The sequence below is a fragment of the Eschrichtius robustus genome, chromosome 1, assembly GCF_028021215.1.
Source record: "Eschrichtius robustus isolate mEscRob2 chromosome 1, mEscRob2.pri, whole genome shotgun sequence".
NCBI lineage: Eukaryota > Metazoa > Chordata > Mammalia > Artiodactyla > Eschrichtiidae > Eschrichtius > Eschrichtius robustus.
The window spans coordinates 131,655,789-131,673,892 of record NC_090824.1 but is presented as its reverse complement, the minus strand read 5'-3'; the positions used below and the strand labels follow the sequence as shown (position 1 = coordinate 131,673,892).

Here is an 18,104-nt window from a genome sequence, read left to right as displayed (position 1 = left end):
CTGAACACATTAGTTATGTAACCAGCACACTAGTTATACAATCAGATAGAATAGTGCAATACTCTAGAAGCTCCCTTTGTGCTCTCTTCCATCATTCTTGGGGGGGAGTAGGATTTTGTTAGATGAATGTAGACAGAGAGAAAATTACTGGAGGAGGGATCAACATGCATAAAGATATGGAAATTAAAAGGCAAGACCCGGGGCTTCTCTGGTGGCGCAGTGGTTGAGAATCTGCCTGCCAATGCAGGGGACACGGGTTCGAGCCCTGGTCTGGGAAGATCCCACATGCCGCGGAGCAGCTAGGCCCGTGAGCCACAACTACTGAGCCTGCGCGTCTGGAGCCTGTGCTCCGCAACAAGAGAGGCCGCGACAGTGAGAGGCCCGCGCACCGCAATGAAGAGTGGCCCCCGCTTGCCGCAACTAGAGAAAGCCCTCGTACAGAAACGAAGACCCAACACAGCCAAAATAAATAAATAAATTAATTAATTAAAAAAAAAAAAAAGGCAAGACCCATGTTTGAGGAATGGGCTGAAGAGTTATTTGCTTGGAGTGTCAGCTGGAGAACAGGGTTGGGTTCATGTTGTTGAGCCTTAAATGCCAAGTAAAGGAGTTAAATTTTATTCATTAGCTGCTGAAGGTTTTTGAGCAAGGGAGCAATATTTTGTAAGATTTTTTGATGATGGTTGGTAGTTTATTGGTGACAGGAGAGGTGAGACTAGAGATCGGGTGACCGGTTGGAAAGCTTCTATAATATCCAGGTATGAGATAATTTTGGATATGCAGTGGCAGCTGAGGACAGAGGAACTAGCCATCCACAGATACTATGAAGAGCCAACAAAACTGAATGGCTGTAGATCTTGAGGAAGGAGGAGGAGTCAAAGAAAATTTCCTTCCATAGAACTAATCAAGAGAAAATTTAATAATTTTCTCAAGTAGTTCATTGTTACTTACTATTTTGTTAAGGGTTAACACAGTCTTTAAATACTCTCTCTCCGAAAGAGTTCTGAAAACTTTCTTACACTATTTGAATAAAACCTTGAGTTATTCTAAGGAAACTCCAAAGAAGCGACTGACCTTTCAGACAGAAAGAGTACTTTGCTAGTCGGAAATGTGGATTGTTTGTCTTTTCAAATGGGTGAATGCTAGAATAAACATTTTGCTGGGAAAAACTGACTCCAAGGAAGACTTCTGAAGATGTCACTGTAACAACAAATTATTGGGTGTTGCTCACTTGCCTGTTTACCCATCCTTCCCTTAAATAATTCTCAATAATCCAGATTTCTGGGCAGGATGAATTAATTTCACTGTATGCTTTTACCAGTAATGTGTTTCTACAGGAAACAAAATTTTTTTTTGAAGAAGGGACAATATTTTTTTCTTTTACAGCTTTTTATATCACTTTGGCCATTTTTTAATTAAAGCTCTCCCCCTCCATTTTCCATCTCTTTCCCTCCAAAGCAGTGGTTTATGGACTCAGCAAATAACTATTGAGCACCTGACATGTGCTTTGATTTTTCTATAACATCTTTCAAAGTCTGTTCTTAACTATTTGTATTTCTGTACAACAGGCACGTTATTCTTTAGAAACTGTTTTATTTTTCTGTAGTTTCTGATGTGCGTGGTTGTTTCCAGATACTGGGATCTGTGTAGTAAAACATCAGCAGATGTAAGGGAAGTTGCTCTTGAAAGCCGGTGTGTGTGCAGGTGACCAGGAGTGCTTTCTGGGATCAGACGGAAGGAAGGGAACTCTACTTGGGAAAGAGCACGTGGGTGGGAAGAGGAAGGGAGTCGGGGAAGGTGAGAGCTGGTGTAGGCTGGACCCCATGCTCTCTCTAGACCTGAGGCTCCATCACCCAGGTAGGCGGGCGCCGATGGTCTGGAGCCTGCCTCTTGCGTCTCTCCAGACCGCTGGCCGCCCACCTCTGCCACCCCCCCCAGCAGAAGTTCCAAACTTTTTCTCCAGCAGGGAGAGGAAGGGTGTTATTAAGTTTGAAAGGGAAGTCCCTCCCCCTTCCAGGATTCCTATTGGTCGGGGTCGGCCCCATCCCCGCCAGGGTCGCAGGCGGATTGGCTGTGGTAGGGGAGCCGCGCCGCAGGCCCTGGGCCGACCGCCGCTAGGGGCCCCCAGGTGGCAGGCAGGTGGGGCCGGGACCGCCAGCGCTGCCGCCTCCTCTGCGCGCTTGCAGCCCTCAGACTCTAAGGTTCGCGCGCGGGTCAGACGCGCCGCGCTCGGCGGGAGCGGGACTGCCAGGACTTGGCCATGAAGAGCCTCAAGTCCCGCCTGAGGAGGCAGGACGCGTCCGGCCCCGCGCCGTCCGGCGCCGCCGCCGCCGCCGCCGCCAGCGCGGTGAGTCCCGCGGCCGGTGGGCGCCCCGGACTCCCGGCGCTGCCCTCCCGCGAGCCGCGGAGTCCTCCTCTGTTCGGCTTTGCCTCAGGGCGTCCCGCTGGGTCGGCCCCGGCGACTCCTCCTCCCTCCTCTGGCCAGGGCTTCGCGTCGGCCCGGAGACCCTGGGGACCCTGCCCACCGCCGCCCCCGGGCCTCGACGGATCCCTTTCCCGCCCCTCATCCCCGGGTCTCCCAGCTCCTGGTCTTCGGGATTGGATCGCACCCTCCTCCTCAATTCGGTTTTCGGGGTTGTCCCCCACCCCGGCCCTTCCCCGGCGACCCCAGCCCCTCCCCTCTCCCGGGCTGGCCCCCTCATCCCACGCGCGCTCTGACCCGGTCCGATTCCGCGGGGCCCAGGCGGGCGCCCCTCAGTCCCCGGAGCTGCGGGCCGGGCGGGGGCTTGGCGCCCCGCAGTCCAGGTGGGCAGGGCAGTGGACCTGGCGCCGCCCCGCCCGGACTCCGGACCTTCCGTGGGTGAGCGCTGCCGGGCTGGGTGGACGTCGTGTGCTGGACGCTGTCGCGGGGTCCCTGGGAAAGTTTGATTTCTGAGTGAGGCAGATGGAATCGGGTGTAGTTGTAAAGACAACGCCCCCAGTGGGTGGTGACCCTGGAAGTGAAGGTGGTTGTCCTGTGGGACCGTGTAAGTCTCACCTGTGGGACAGACCCGTGTAGACCTCCATTCGGCGCAGATCTGCAGCCCGGCCTCAGTGTGCACGCTAAGAAGTTCTCCGGGCCTCTCAAGTTGGCAGGAGAACAGAAATCTTGAGAAACAGCCTGACTGCAGATGTTGGGATTTAGATAATTTGGCAAGTTAGAAGAGTTGGCCATATCACCAACATTCTATATTATTAGAATAAACGTTATTTTAAAAGTCTTGGAAGAGTCAGAAACGTAAACGAGATGTAATGCTCAAAATGCCTGGCTGCCCATTTGGAGTAATTAAAACGGACCTTAATAAGTTTACATAGGTTTTACCCAATGATTATATGCTTTTTATGAGAATACGGATTAATGAGCTTTGGCTTTTGAGTGAATTCAGAATTGGGCCTTTCTCCCCACCTGACTACTTCTAGGATGATTTTACTTGGAGTTAAAGGAAATTGTGGCGAAACTTGGCTCTTTAATTCCCAACTGAAAAAAAAAAAACAAAAAAAAGGGATAGCTTCATATGGCATGATATTTGATGATTTGCTATTGTTTAATAAAGCATGAAATTGTTTAATTAGCCCATAGAAGGAATGATTACTTTCACATTATTTTTTAAAATAATTGGCAGAAACGTCATTTAGTGATATCAGAGGTCACTATAGGTAGTTGAGTTAAAGATTCAACTTCTTTGTAGTGCAGGTTGTTTTCAGCTTTAAAGATGTACTTTTCTAGGATTATTCACAGTATTATACCCATTTGGTTTGCACTAAGGATTCACATCCCATTTCTAGGTTTGTACACCTTAATTTTAGCCTGTTTTCTCTTCTAGAAATGCAGAGTGTTTAGTTGTTATTGGTATTATCAGCATGCCAGTTTGCATTTTATACATTCGGCACGTGAAGCGCATCTCTCTGAGCTTAAATCTTCAGCATTTGTTACACTGAGCATTCTGTTATTTTTCTTAAAATAACGGCATAAAAATAAAGAGAAATATATGGTATAAAAAAATAGAATCTACCTGCTTAGAAAAAGTGAACATTTCTCAGTATTAGTTAAATATTCAAATAAATTTGGTAAAATATTCAAATGAAAATAAACGAGTGTGATGACTAATAAAACCAAACCAAGCATTGATAGAGTACAATACGTGTACAAGGGAAATAGATTCCTTCTGCTTTTCAGTCTATAACCCATAATCTCTAATGTCCTATTTGGTCACATGTGTATGTATTGTTATGACTGAGCATCTTTTTTTAAATCTTTTTGCCTTCAAAAATATTTAAATTTTATTTATTTGCTTTTGAATAGATAACATAGCACATGGCTTAATATTTAAAAGGAACAAAATTATTTACAGCAAAAAGCCCCTCTCCCACCTGTGTCCTTCAGTTTTTCTGCCTGCTCCCCACCATTCCTCAGAGGCCAATGGTGTTATCAATTGCTTGCATATCTCTCCAGAGAGAGTTTAGCATATACAAGCAAATATTAATACAAGTATTCACCCTTTATAGAAATGGTAACACATTGTACCCGCTGTTCCGTATATTTTTTTAAACTCCAGTATTTAGGCCCTTTCAGAGCATCCCCATTCAAATCTTTTGCTATAATAAAAAATGCTATGATGAATAAACCTGTATATATTTCAAGTGGGGTGTGTGTGTGTGTATATACTTGTAGGATCAGTTCCTAAAAGTGGGATTGGTGGGTTAAAGGATATGTGCATATGTAATTCTAAAGAATGTTGTTAAATTTCCTCTGTGCATCATGTACCCAATGTGTGAGTAATTATCACTTCCCATGCTTTTCTTTAAAGTTCGCTCAGATTTTTAAGTTTTGCCAGCCTGATAGGTAAATACGGTATCTCAGGATAGTTTGAATTTGTATTTCTTTTATTATGGGTGAAGTTGAGTATCTTTTCATATTTTTCAAAGCTCCTTCCATGTTCTTTTCTGTGAACAGTTTACCCTTTCCATTTTTCTATTTGGTTGTTGATTTCTTTCCTATTCATGTGTATGTACTTTATATTAGGGAAATTAACCTTTTATTTTATTTTTTTAAATTATTTTTGGCTGCACTGGGTCTTTGTTGCTGCACGCGGGCTTTCTCTAGTTGCGGTGAGTGGGGGCTACTCTTTGGTGCAGGGCGTGGGCTTCTCTTGTTGCAGAGTACGGGCTCTAGGCGTGCGGGCTTCAGTAGTTGTGGCACATGGGCTCAGTAGTTGTGGCTCCTGGGCTCTAGAGCGCAGGCTCTGTAGTTGTGCACAGGCTTAGTTGCTCCGCGGCATGTGGGATCTTCCTGGACCAGGGCTCGAACCCGTGTCGCCTGCATTGGCAGGCAGATTCTTAACCACTGTGCCACGAGGGAAGCCCTAGCCTTTTTAATATGAATGTTTTTTCTTAATTGGTTGTTTGTCGTATGACTTTGTTTATGGTGGCTTTTGCTAGGCAGAGTGTAGTTATTTTTGTACAATTAAATTTATCAATCTTTTATTTTGTGACTTTTTAAATTTATGTTATATCTTGGCCTTTCCACTCTGCAATATTCAGCAAAAAAAGAGAAAAATCTCCCTGGTTTCATCTGGTTTTTTGTTCGTTGTTTCATTTTTTTTTTTTTTTTTTTACATTTAACTCTCTAATCCATATAGAATTTATTCTGGTGTAAGGTAAGAAGTATACATCTTGTTTTCTTCTTTCTCTTCCACTTTCCCCTCGTGGCTACCTATTTTGAATCTTAAAGCATTCATTTAATCATCAGGGAAATGATCACGATTTGTACAACTTTGAGAAAAAATTTTAAAATGTGTGTTTCATAAATAGTTTTCTTCATGTATTTATTTAAGCTTATCTGGGGACACATTAGAAATAGACTGAGGTATGTAAATATTTTATGATATTATCGTATGTGAAATATAGCATATTAGCTTAACATGCTAAATTATAATTATATGTTATATAAGGCATTTCAAATATTCTGAGTAGTACCGTGGTTATAAATATGTCAATGAGTTTAGAGTTCACTAAATGGGAGTGTGTTTATACACATATAAATAAATATAGTTCACAATTATAAGTTGTGCATAGAATACATTTGAGAGTCCTTTACTAGCTAAATCTGGAGATAGCTGCAGCTTTTGATCATAAAATAAGACAATTTTTGTTGTTAGATTTATTTTTAATTACTAAATTGGAGCTTCGGGTTTCTGAAAGGGATAATTAAATGACTGTAGGGACTTCCCTGGTTGTGCAGTGGTTGAGAATCCTCCTGCCAATGCAGGGATCACGGGTTCGATCCCTGGTCCGGGAAAATCCCACATGACGCAGAGCAACTAAGCCCGAGTGCCACAACTACTGAGCCTGTGCTCTAGAGCCTGCGAGCTGCAACTACTGAGCTCGCATACTGCACATACTGAAGCCTGCGTGCCTAGAGCCCGTGCTCTGCAACAAGAGAAGCCACTGCAATGAGAAGCCAGCACACCGCAATGAAAAGTAGCCCCCGCTCGCCACAGCTAGAGAAAGCCCACGCGCAGCAACGGAGACCCAAACGCAGCCAAAAAAAAAAAAAAAAGTAAGAGCGGTAATTAAAAAAAAAATGACTGTAAATGCTATTTCAGATCTAGTCAATTATATATACAGTCAGTTATGTGTACAGTTATATGTACAGTGAGAATAAGCTTGTTTCATTTTCACCTAGTTCAGATTAGGAAATTTGAGTAGTAATTACACTGCAAAGCAGTATTGCAAGGCGACATTTTGGAAGGGGGTTCCACTTTAAATTGTACCTATACTGGTAATCTCTGACCTGGGAGGTTCTGCAGTGATTATTTTTGCTGCCCTTTCTTTAGGCTTCAGTTAAAATGGGGCAATGAATTTTATAAATCAGCAACCAAATATGTTCTAAAGCATCTTCGTAAGTCTCAGTACCCTGAAGAAATTTCGGTATTTCTAAAAGAATTTAGAGTTACAAATATAGCAACTGAAAAATCTTTAAAAAACTTCTTTTGGTTCCCACCAAGAGTAGAAGTTTGAGATATTTAGAAAGCATAAAGGATTAAATTTGATTTTGTTTTAGTTGTGATTTCGAGAATGAGGCATTTGTGTTTTCCACTCAGGGATATGGGCGTGTTTGAAAGGATGTTATTGTTATTCTTATATGGATGATTTTGTGGTAATGTGAAAACTAAGATCACAAATAGTTATGTTTAGTTTAAACTCATGATACTTAATTGAGCAGTGTTTACTCATTTTCATTAAAGATGCCAACCTTTAATTAAAAATGTTTACCTTAGTTAAAGCTTTATTCAGACAGTTTCCTAGGGTTACCCCTGCGTTGTATTTCTTGTGGTTCTTGAAGGAAGATCACAATAAAGAAGCCCTCTTTTTATACTTCTGGATTTCAGCCCAGCAGCAGTTTTGCCCAGGTCACCACGCTGACTTTAATTGCTGAACTTTATTATAATACCAAAGCAGAAGGGTTGAGTTGCTTTGGTATGTCTTTTAGTACATAATGAGTCCAAGAACTTAAATGAGGAGTAGTTAAGCATTTTAATTACTTCTTTTAATAAGAGTGGAGTAATGATTGTGCATTTATTTATTGTGCATCATACACATTTTTCAAATTTAAAATCATTAGTTTCATAATAAGACAGTTGCTTTGTTTAGTTTGGGAAACATTTATGGCACACATGAGCTAGGCTCAAGACTGAATTAATCATTAGGTCATCTTTGAAGAAATGGATAATTCCAAGTGGGGAGCAGAAAATGTGCAAGATGAGCATGGCATCCTTTGTCACACTAGAAGGCAAAGAAGTTATCAAAGATCAGGACTCGAGAGGGAGCCAACTTGAAGAGGCGACCAGTGATGGGGACTGCTTGGTCATCAATAAGGGTGATATGGCAGTGGACTGAATTCTGTAATAAATCTTTGAGTTCATAATAAAGAACTGATGTGTTCTTTTAAGATCCAGAAAATAAAGAGAAAGAATGAAACTTGGGCTTTTTCTCAGGGTAACCAAATACTCAATAAGGGGAAGTTTCTTTTTTATAAAAGGTATTTTACCCCAGCTAATAGATGAAGAAGGGACGATAGAATTAGTATATCACAATTTTACAGCTCCCCATGAATCAATGGCTATAGAATCCAGACAGTCATTTATGAGTAGCTACTAATGTCTCAAAAAAAAAGACAGTTGGACATAATTTATCTCCTGATGGAAATATTCATTTCTACTAAGTAATAGTCTTGCCAAAAAAGCCAAACCTGAATACGATAGGCCTCTAGAGCTAACCACCATTTTACAGAAAATACAGAGGACAGAGAAACATGGGGATGCAATGAGCAAAATTCTAATCATGGGAAACTCTAGAACAAATGGCCTCGTTTTTTCAAAAATACATTATAAGAAGAAGAAAAAAATGGAGGAGAAATCTAGATATTAAGAGAGATTTAGGAGACATATTAACTAATCACAGTGGTAGACTTCATTTGACCCTGATTAATTAATTGTAAAAATAAAAGTTTATAAGACAATTGAGGAAATGTAAACGCCAGCTGGATTTGTGTTGATATTATGGAATTATTATTTTAAAAGATTTAAGTGTGACAATGGTAGTAATGGGGTTATGTTTATAAAGAGGTCTGTCTTTCAGGGAAACATTTAAAAGTATACTATTTACAGGTGAGATGATGTGAAGTCTGGAATTTGCTTCAAAATAGTCTGTGGGTGGGTGGGAGAAGTAAGTGGGGGGTATAGTTGAAATAGGATTAGTTGTGAGTTAATAATTATTGTAGCTGGTTGGGTAATGATACTACTGTATTTACTTTTGTGATATTATTTTGTATATGTTCTAAAGTTTCTATAATAAGAAAGATCAAGTCATGGCCTTCATGAATTTTAAGGGAGCTAGACATAAAATAACAATGCTACAGTATGTTAAGAGCCATAATATATCAATAGGTGTGTATAAATTGCTGTGAGAACACAGATGTGTAGGGTAGGGTCAGGGATAAAAGTAGAAAGGAGAAGCTTGAACCTGGGCCAGACAGACAGTTCGAAGGGCACTGCAGGCAAAAGAGAAGTGAGCACAATGGTGTGGAGCTGTGAAATGATATTGCCTATAGTGGGAGCATCGGGTTTGAAAACAAACTTTGGTGTTCTGTTAAGGGATGGTGCAGATGAGTTATTGACAAGAATTTCAGTGAAAGTAAGGAGTTATAGGGTGACAGCTTGGGGGGATAGTCAAAGGAAGATTTTTCTTTCCTTTTTGTTTTTTACCTTGAATTAAAACTTTGAATTCCTTGACAAGTTTAAACTGTCATTTAGAGAGATCTCTGACTGGAGTTAGTAAAGTTTCATCTTCAGAAATTATCCTGTTAATAACTTAACGAGTTCATTTTCCCTCTTATCCCCTCCCCCCCTAGAATTAGCTAATAGCCAGCAAAATTTTGTTCTCATTAACCCTGTTTAACTTATGGTTGTAGACTTGGTGAAGAAACCTAGATCCCAGAATATTAGATTTAAACATAACTCACGTATTCTCTGTTTCATCTCTATCATATGGAAACCTTTACTGTCCTGTTACAGATTATGCAAGCATTTGTCTAACCTCACATAAGGGATATAACAGATTGTTGAAAATTTCCACCTGCATGAGCTTATCTATGCAAGAGAAGTCAAATTGATTTCTGTAGGCAATTTGCCTAAAAATAGATCGTTGAAATGTACTTCCTGAAATTATAAGCAGAATGATAGGCTAATACATGCATGTTGCCTTTTCCTAAATCATAAAACAATTAAAAGCTTTATATAGCTTTTATATAGTTAGAAAGAGTAATAGCTCTTCCAGGTTTAAAAATATAGCACAAAAACACAAGAATAAACTCACTTGTCTGTAGTTATAAAAACAGTTGTCTGTTGGACTTTTTTTATTCTGAGGAATCCTGAATATTATTAATGTGGACTAATTTATTTCCAAATAGTATAGTCTCCAAAATGAAGTGTAAAACACGAACCGATACAGTTGAGTGACTAAAGCTCTGACCAAGGATGGGATTTGATGAACTGTATTTATATAATTGAATCAGACTGGCAAGTGCCCTTGAGAGAGAGTAGATGCCTGACTGAAACAATGAGGATAAATGGCTATCTGTTGTTTTTAAAAATCTTTTTTTCCCCCATAAAAGTCATACATGCTCATTGTAGAAAACAAAATATAGTTGAAGATAAAGAACAAAACAAGTCAATTGTGATTCTATTCACCAGATTATAAACCACAGGTTAGGCTATTTTTAAAGATTTCATAGTGCCTCTTTGTTATTTAGTCAGCATTTAATTACCTTAATGCTCCAGTAATGATATGTATATCTTTTTGAATCATATTTGATTCTAAGAAACTTTATACTTAAAATTACAAGTAATTTGAAATGATTTGAGCAGATACAAATGTCCCATTAGGAGAACTCAGTAAATGCTAGTGAATTTACTTAAAAAGAAATAACTTATAAGAAGTCCAAGTGCCAATAGCCAGTATTTTTTGAGCATGTATGTCCCAGGCATTGTTCTAAGTTCTCTACATGAACTCACATAATCCTCACAGCAACCCTAAGAAGTGGGTACTATTGCCATCATTTTATAGATGGCAGTTAAATAATTGACTTGCCCAAGGTGCTATCGCTAATAAGTGGAGAGCCAGGTGGCTTGACTCTGGAACCCGTGTCCTTAACCATTGTGAGCTGATATAATTTAAAATTTAAAGCTATGGGATTTGTACCTTAAGCCAAAGACCAAAAAAATTGTGGGGTGGGGTATTTGGGCAAAAGGAAGGCCTTTTATGGTAAGTCTCAAAACCAATTTGTGTTCCATCTAGCAGTATATAAAATTGTTGCATTCCACACACCCTTCCAGTAATGGATGCTATTATTTAAAACATATTTATGAACCAAAAAATTTACTGCTTTAACCTGTGTTTTTAATTTCTAGGGAGTGTGATGATATTTTTATGCTTGTTGGCAGTTTCACTTCTTGTTTTAAGAATTGTCTATTCATGTTATTTGACCATTTTTTCTGTTGATGCCTTGTTCATATTGATCTTTAAGAGCTTTATATCTTTATTTTTGCTATTTTTTGGCCTATTGTAGCTTTGAGAGTAGTGTGTCTTTCACTATAGTTGTGTTTCTGTCCTCTCACCTGTATATTTCAGTTTTTGCTTTATGTACTTAATTTTGTGATAATTGATACATTAAGTTTCCTGGCTACTTTATATTCTTTTAAAGTGTAACTGGTGGTTATAAAAATCTGTAATTTGTCCCATTATAACTTTTGTCTTGAATTCTACATTGTTTGATATTAATACTGTCATATTGTATCCCTTTTGCCTTTTGTTGTTGGGTATATTTGTATGTTCACCCAGTATATTATCCCATCATCCTTGGTTTTAGCATTAGATGGAGGATGTATGGGTAAAGTAAGTCCTGAGAATCCAATAGAACTAAAAATTGTTGGCTTACTCTCTGGAGAGGGGTGTGTGTGTGTGTGTGTGTGTGTGTGCGCGCGTGTGTGTGCATGTATACATGTGTGTCTAAAAGGGTATATGCTTTTTGGGGTGGGGGGAAATGATATGTTTTTAATATTGACCTTATTGATATGTTGTCAAGGCTTGACATTACCTCTGTAGTAAAGTTTTCCCTTTCAGATGCACAAATATATTTTTAAAAATTTCATTGACTTTTGGTTAATTTTTTTCTTACCAGATTGTGGCATTATTAAAGGTGGGGGGGAAGGACATAAAACAATCATGCTTTCTCAACCAAAAAAGTGAATGTGTAATTTTTCTTCTAGCTGGTTTTTGTTATTCCATGGTTTTCTTATCCGCAAGATACTTACCCTGTGCAGAGGTTGGGGTACCATGAAAATGAATCTCCGGTGGGGAAGTCTTTGTGTGTGTGGTTCTAGTGAGGCTGGCATACTCTGATCTTTTCTGCTGTGTACATGAGGAATAGCCCATAAACACTTGATGATTGACATGTGAGTGGTCTTTTTAATGGGAGATCTACTTTATGATTCACCTCTATTTTTTTTGACTGTTGGAATCTTTTAAAAAATTAACATTTTGTATTTTAAAAACACTATGAAATATAAACAACATTCATGGCAATGGTTAAGTAGATAAATGTGGAAAATGGAGTGTTTTCTCAGCCTTAGAAAAGGCACACTGTGGGCCAAAGACTGTCCGTTCATAGCTCTTGAAACTATGCCTGGAGCAGTGTGAAGGGGCAGGTTGGTGTGTTAGTGTTAAAGGGTCAAGGTCTGCAGTCTGGATGACTTGGACTTGAATCTTGCTGCTCCCAGTAACCAGCTTTATGACCTTGGGCAAGTTACTTAAATATATTTGTTTCCTTATTTGGAAAATGGGGTTAATAATTGCAGTTAGCTCAATAAATATTAGTTCTTACTATTACTCCCTGAAAAAAATCTCACCAGAGGTCATTCCATTTTTATCCTTTATAACCAGATGAATAGCAGTCTTTCCTGATCTTTTTCTTTCCAATTAATACATGCTCTCATAGACTTTTTTAAAAAATTTATTTTATTTATTTTGTTTTTGGCTGTGTTGGGTCTTCGTTGCTGCGAGTGGGCTTTTCTCTAATTGTGGCGAGCAGGGGCTACTTCGTTGTGGTGCGCGGGCTTCTCATTGCGGTGGCTTCTCTTGCTGTGGAGCACGGGCTCTAGGCACGCGGGCTCAGTAGTTGTGGCTCGCTGGCTCTAGAGCTCAGGCTCAGTAGTTGTGGTGCACAGGCTTAGTTGCTCCATGGCTTGTGGGATCTTCCCGGACCAGGGCTCGAACCCGTGTCCCGTGCATGGGCAGGCGGATTCTTAACCACTGCGCCACCAGGGAGGTCCTCTCACAGGCTTTTATATAACCTAGATCTTCGAAAGATCATCTGCCCTAGCCTTTTACCCCAAGGGAGGTAAATGGTATCTCTATTTTTTTTATTTATTAAAAAAAAATATTTCTTGAGGGCCTAGGCTAAGCACTGGGGCATGAGAAGATGAGGAAGATAAAGAGGCTCAAAATACTGTATAGGAGCTCTATAAATGGATAATATAAAGTAATAACTGCTGTGATAGAGGAGTGTACAAGGTGCTGATCCAATCTGGGGCTGAGGAGTTGGTGAAGGTTTTTTTTGCAGGGCGAGCTGCTGCTGCAGCTTTTTTTTTTTTTTTTTTAATTGAGGTGAGATTCATATAACGTAAAAGTAATCATTTTAAAGTGAACAATTCAGTGGCATATAGTATATTAACAGTATTGTGTAAGCACCATCTCTGTCTGGTTCCAAAACTTTTTTATTACTCCAGAAGAAAACCCTGTAAGCATTAAGCAGTTGCTTCCCAACTCCCCTGCCCCCTGGCAACCACCAGTCTGCAGGATGAGGCTCTTAACCTGAAACTTAAAAGAAATGGGTAGGAGTGGTCCGGGAAAGGAAGAAATTCCTTTCAGAGGGAACAGCAAGAGCAGAGGCATGGAGAGGAGAAATGTCAGAGTTGGGGGAAGGGGCAATTGGATTGTCAGCTTACCTTTTTGCCACCAAAGTAATAGGCAAGGGGATTGAAGGGGAGGTAGGCAGGAGGGGAGGTTGGGGTTAAATCTTGGAATGGCTTAAAATATGCCACACTGTAAGTGTTGGACTTTGTCCTGTGTATGCCGAAGTGGCGAATCATATGATCAAAAGTGTTTTATTAGGTGGATTACTGTGGTAGCTCTGTTCAGGATGGATTTGAGGTGGGCAGATTGTTTATGAGTGTGCTACCGCAGTATAGGCAAGGATTGGTGAGGGCCTGAATCATAACAATGCTGGAAGGGATGGAGAAGAGGCATACATTAGAGAAACATGGGTCACCTGAGACCCAGAGAAGTTGTGACTTGCCAGCCACACAGTCAACAGACAAGTGGTCAGAGCCCTTGCCTGCTAGCCTTGAGCGAGTCCCACTAAGTCCCCTGCACCTGATGCAGTGTGGGGAAGGTGCAGTCCCAGACTGGACTTAATAACTCTCAAGGGGGGCGGGGAGAACACTGTCTCCATCTTCCTATGGTAGCAACTTAGCCTTGTTTTAAAGTACACTGATTCATAGTCAATTTGGATGAATAGCTCAAAGTTCTGATGATGTTGTTTGAAAAATACTTTTGAAAGCTTAACTTGCTATGCTAATAATCATTATAAGCACAGGTGAATAAAGAACCCTCGATTTAGAGTGTTTTGCCAGCTGAGGAAGACGTTATGTGTACGTTTGATAGAGTTGAAGCTATAGTTAGTGTTTTATATTTACAACTGTATGAGCTTCTCATTCCGTGGTATCATTCATAGCTATCAATATACTCTTTCCACTGGTTAATACAAATAGGCAGAATCTCACTTATTTTGCTGGGAACAAGTCTTTGGAATTCTGTTGAGGGACATTCTATCTACTTGTATATTTGCCATTGTATAAATTACAGTTACTCTGAGACTAAAAATTTCACTTCCACTCATATTTCTCAGACTTTTTTTTGGTCTTAACACTTTTATTGTCTGCCCTCATTTTCTTCTTTCGCTCCCAGGAACTGCTATCCAGTCCCCTTGAAGATTGCCCCACCTTGGACCCAGTGTCAGCCTATTGGCAGGCTATTAGTAGTGTTTAGCCCATTAGTGGCTGAGATTTAGAAAGAGTTCTCTTCTCTGTCCAGAGGGGGGCAGTTCCTGAAGGCTAACAAACATTTATGGTCTATTACATTCTACTTTCATTCAACAGATATTGATTTAGCACCTTCTATATGCCAGATTTGGTTCAGTTTGGTTTGGTTCCTTCCTTCCTTCCTTCCTTTCCCTCCCCTTTCCTTTTTTTTTTTTTTGCTTAGCTAGGTTTATGTGGTGGGCATGGGGACTATCTCATACCAAGCTCAGCTGGCCGAATCACTCTGAAATGCCTTGCCAGCCTGATCCCAGGGTTGTATCCTTAGTCTTAGTTTTCCATAATGAACCTTGGGTAGAATAGCCAGTCTATGAGCTAGGTTTTCATTTGGCCCATTTACCTCCTCTACTCTTTTTTTTCTTTTTAATTAATTAATTAATTAATTTTTATTTTTGGCTGCGTTGGGTCTTCGTTGCTGTGCGCGGGCTTTCTCTAGTTGCGGTGAGCGGGGGCTACTCTTCGTGGTGGTGCCCGGGCTTCTCATTGTGGTGGCTTCTCTTGTTGAGGAGCACAGGCTCTAGGCATGCGGGCTTCAGTAGTTGTGGCACGTGGGCTCAGTAGTTATGGTGCACAGGCTTAGTTGCTCCGCGACATGTGGTATCTTCCCAGACCAGGGCTCAAACCCATGTCCCCTGCCTTGGCACGCAGATTCTTAACCACTGCGCCACCAGGGAAGTCCCCTCCTTTACTCTTTATAGCAAGAATCAAACTAGAGTTTTGTACTATAGAAATTGTCACTGGTTTCAGAGTTCTTTGCTTCTGGTTCACCCAGGCATTATGATTTGGTGCTAACCTTTGTTTCCACATTCATGCTTCGCCTTTTGGTGTAACTAGAAAATTGGCTCCAAAAGGTGACAATTTTGCAAAACCATGTCTTTTTTTTTTTTTTTTTTTTAAACTAGGGGGAAGTTCAGCTCCTTTTTCAATTTAACTAATTTTTAAATTCATATAATTTTATTTTCTTTACAAGTTTTAAAATAACCTTACACTTTATTTCTTTAACATGTTTAAATATTAGATTTTTTAGCATTTTAGGATTAGAAAGGATGTTAAAGTTTTCTAGCCCAGTGGCTAGATGACCTTTAAGCTTTTTGACTATATAATCCACAGTTAGAAATACATTTTCTATTGTGACAGAGATGTAGTGGGCAGAATTCTAAAAATGGCCTTCCCTGATTTCCCATCTTAATCTCCAGGACTTTGAATTTGATGAGATACTGTGCCCATGGTTATGTTATATTACATGGTAAATGAGATTTTGCAGATGTAATTGAAGGTTACTAACCACTGGAATTCAAGTTAGACAAAAGGGAAATTATCCAGGTGGACCTATTCTAATCATATGAGAATTCAAAAACAGACTTTTCTCTGGCTTGCAGCAGAATTGGAAGGCAGAGAGATTTGAAGGACAGGAGGGACTTGGTATGTTGTTGCTGGCTTGAGGATGGATGGGGCCATGTGAGAAGGAATGTGGGAGGCCTTGAGGAGCTGAGAGAGAGGCTCTGGGCTGACAGCCACCAAGGAAACAGGGACCTCAGACCTATAGCTGCAGGGAACGGAATTCTGCCAATAACCTGAATGAGCCTGGAAGCGAAGTCTTCCCAGATGAGAACCCAGCCTGGCTGGCACCTTGATTATGGCCTTGAGAGGCCCTAAGCAAAGAACCCGGTCAACCCCACTTGGACTTCTGACCTGTGAACTCATAAATAACTGTTTTTAAGCCTCTAAGTTTGTAGTTAATTTTTACACGGCAGTAGAAAATGCAGGACTGTTTTGCCATAGTCTATACTGCTATATGAAGAAATTCTATGGAAGAAATGAAAATCTTATAAGTGAAAAAAATCAGAATAAAAAATATAGGTACAACCTGATAATAGTCATGTAAAAGTCACATGGGAAAAGACCAGCGGGGGAGATACAAAGATGATCATAGTTATCGATTATGAAATTTTTATTTTCCTTTTCTTTGTTATGACTTTAATTTTTATAATTAAAATATACTTATATTAATATAATTTTAATACACTTATTTATGTAAAACTATGAACTTAATTTTATTTGGGAATTTATTACTGAGAACATGCAAGTTCATAGCCCTGAAAGGCTCTTACCGGCAAGTGTTACACGTGAAAAGCTTCTGAGTGTTTTCCCTTGGCTTAATTATTAAATATATGTAATTAAGATCATTGGTAGAAAGAACCTGTTGGTAATACACTAAAACCCCTATATTCCTTATCATTCACCACATCACTAATTTGCTGAGGAAATAGCTTTTGCTGTCTTGTTTTGAGAGGAACGCACAGGCCTGCACAGTTTTGGAAAAGAGATTCTGTGTAGAGGTCAAGACGTGGCCATTGGAAAGGTAGATTTAAATTGCTTATTTATGGCTTTTAAAATAAAGATGTGAAAGGCCTTGTTCCAAATATTACTTGTCTTCAAGCCACTTGAAGTGATTTAGCCTTAATAAGGAGCTTTATTGCAAGGGGTCGTACAAGTTAAGCTCTACTAATCAGAGCTCTTTCTATGCACAATTGAGGAGATGGGACAGCAGTTTTCCTAATTGCTTAGATCTAATTGCATTCCTGCTGTTGAACTGTTTCGATAGTGTGGGAAAGGGTGAGTCACAAAAGAGGAAGGAACTCCACTTAGCACCCTTGACAAACACTGCTGGGTGTGGTGGTGTGTTTGGGTGTACTCCTAAGACAAATGAAGTGTCTCGTTTTATGCAGTGAGGTGATCATGTAGGGTTTTTGTTGATTCTAACTTATAAGATAAACTTCCTGTGTCTGCTCTTCAGTAGCATTGAAGAGGACCGTAAGTAGGAAAAGAATAGTATTGCATCATGAAGATGAAACCCTATCCTATAGTTATTTTTTGTATGAAACTGCTTTATTAAAACTAACATTGTTAACAACAAGGTATATACTATTGCTTTTCAGCGTTCCTGGGTGATAACATTGATTCAGTTAAATAGCAATAATTGGGAAAATATGTTGAAAATGATAACATTTCCATTGAAAGTGTGAATACGCATGCTTAAAAATTATAAACCACTTTTAAACGCAAGGCTAACTTTATAAATAACAGAGTTTTGGAGCTCCTGGAATGCCTCTTTTTTCCAACCTTCATAATTTCAAAACTTAAGTGTTCCAATTGTATACGTGTGGGTGACTCTTTCTGCTGGGTTCCCCGGTTCCTTGTTTGGTACCATCAGACTAGCAGGTTAGGCAGGCCCTGTGGTTCTTTGAGGGGTCACAGAGATGATGAGTAAGGTGTAAGTGCCAAGGTTTAGTATAGGACAGACCTTGGGGATGCGGAAATCAGGGTGCTGTTTCTGCTGTTAAGTGC

At 40.1% G+C, this 18,104-nt stretch overlaps 1 protein-coding gene across 1 annotated transcript in view; it reads left to right on the top strand.

Annotated features, from left to right (window-relative positions):
- The first annotated feature begins 2,109 nt into the window (after positions 1 to 2,109).
- UACA (uveal autoantigen with coiled-coil domains and ankyrin repeats) overlaps positions 2,110 to 18,104 on the top strand; it is an 85,767-nt gene continuing 69,772 nt past the window's right edge. Inside the window, exon 1 of the mRNA XM_068554771.1 lies at positions 2,110 to 2,347. Within this exon, the coding sequence (XP_068410872.1) occupies positions 2,261 to 2,347 (87 nt within the window). The 5' untranslated portion in view covers positions 2,110 to 2,260. The remainder of the gene's footprint in view (positions 2,348 to 18,104) is intronic.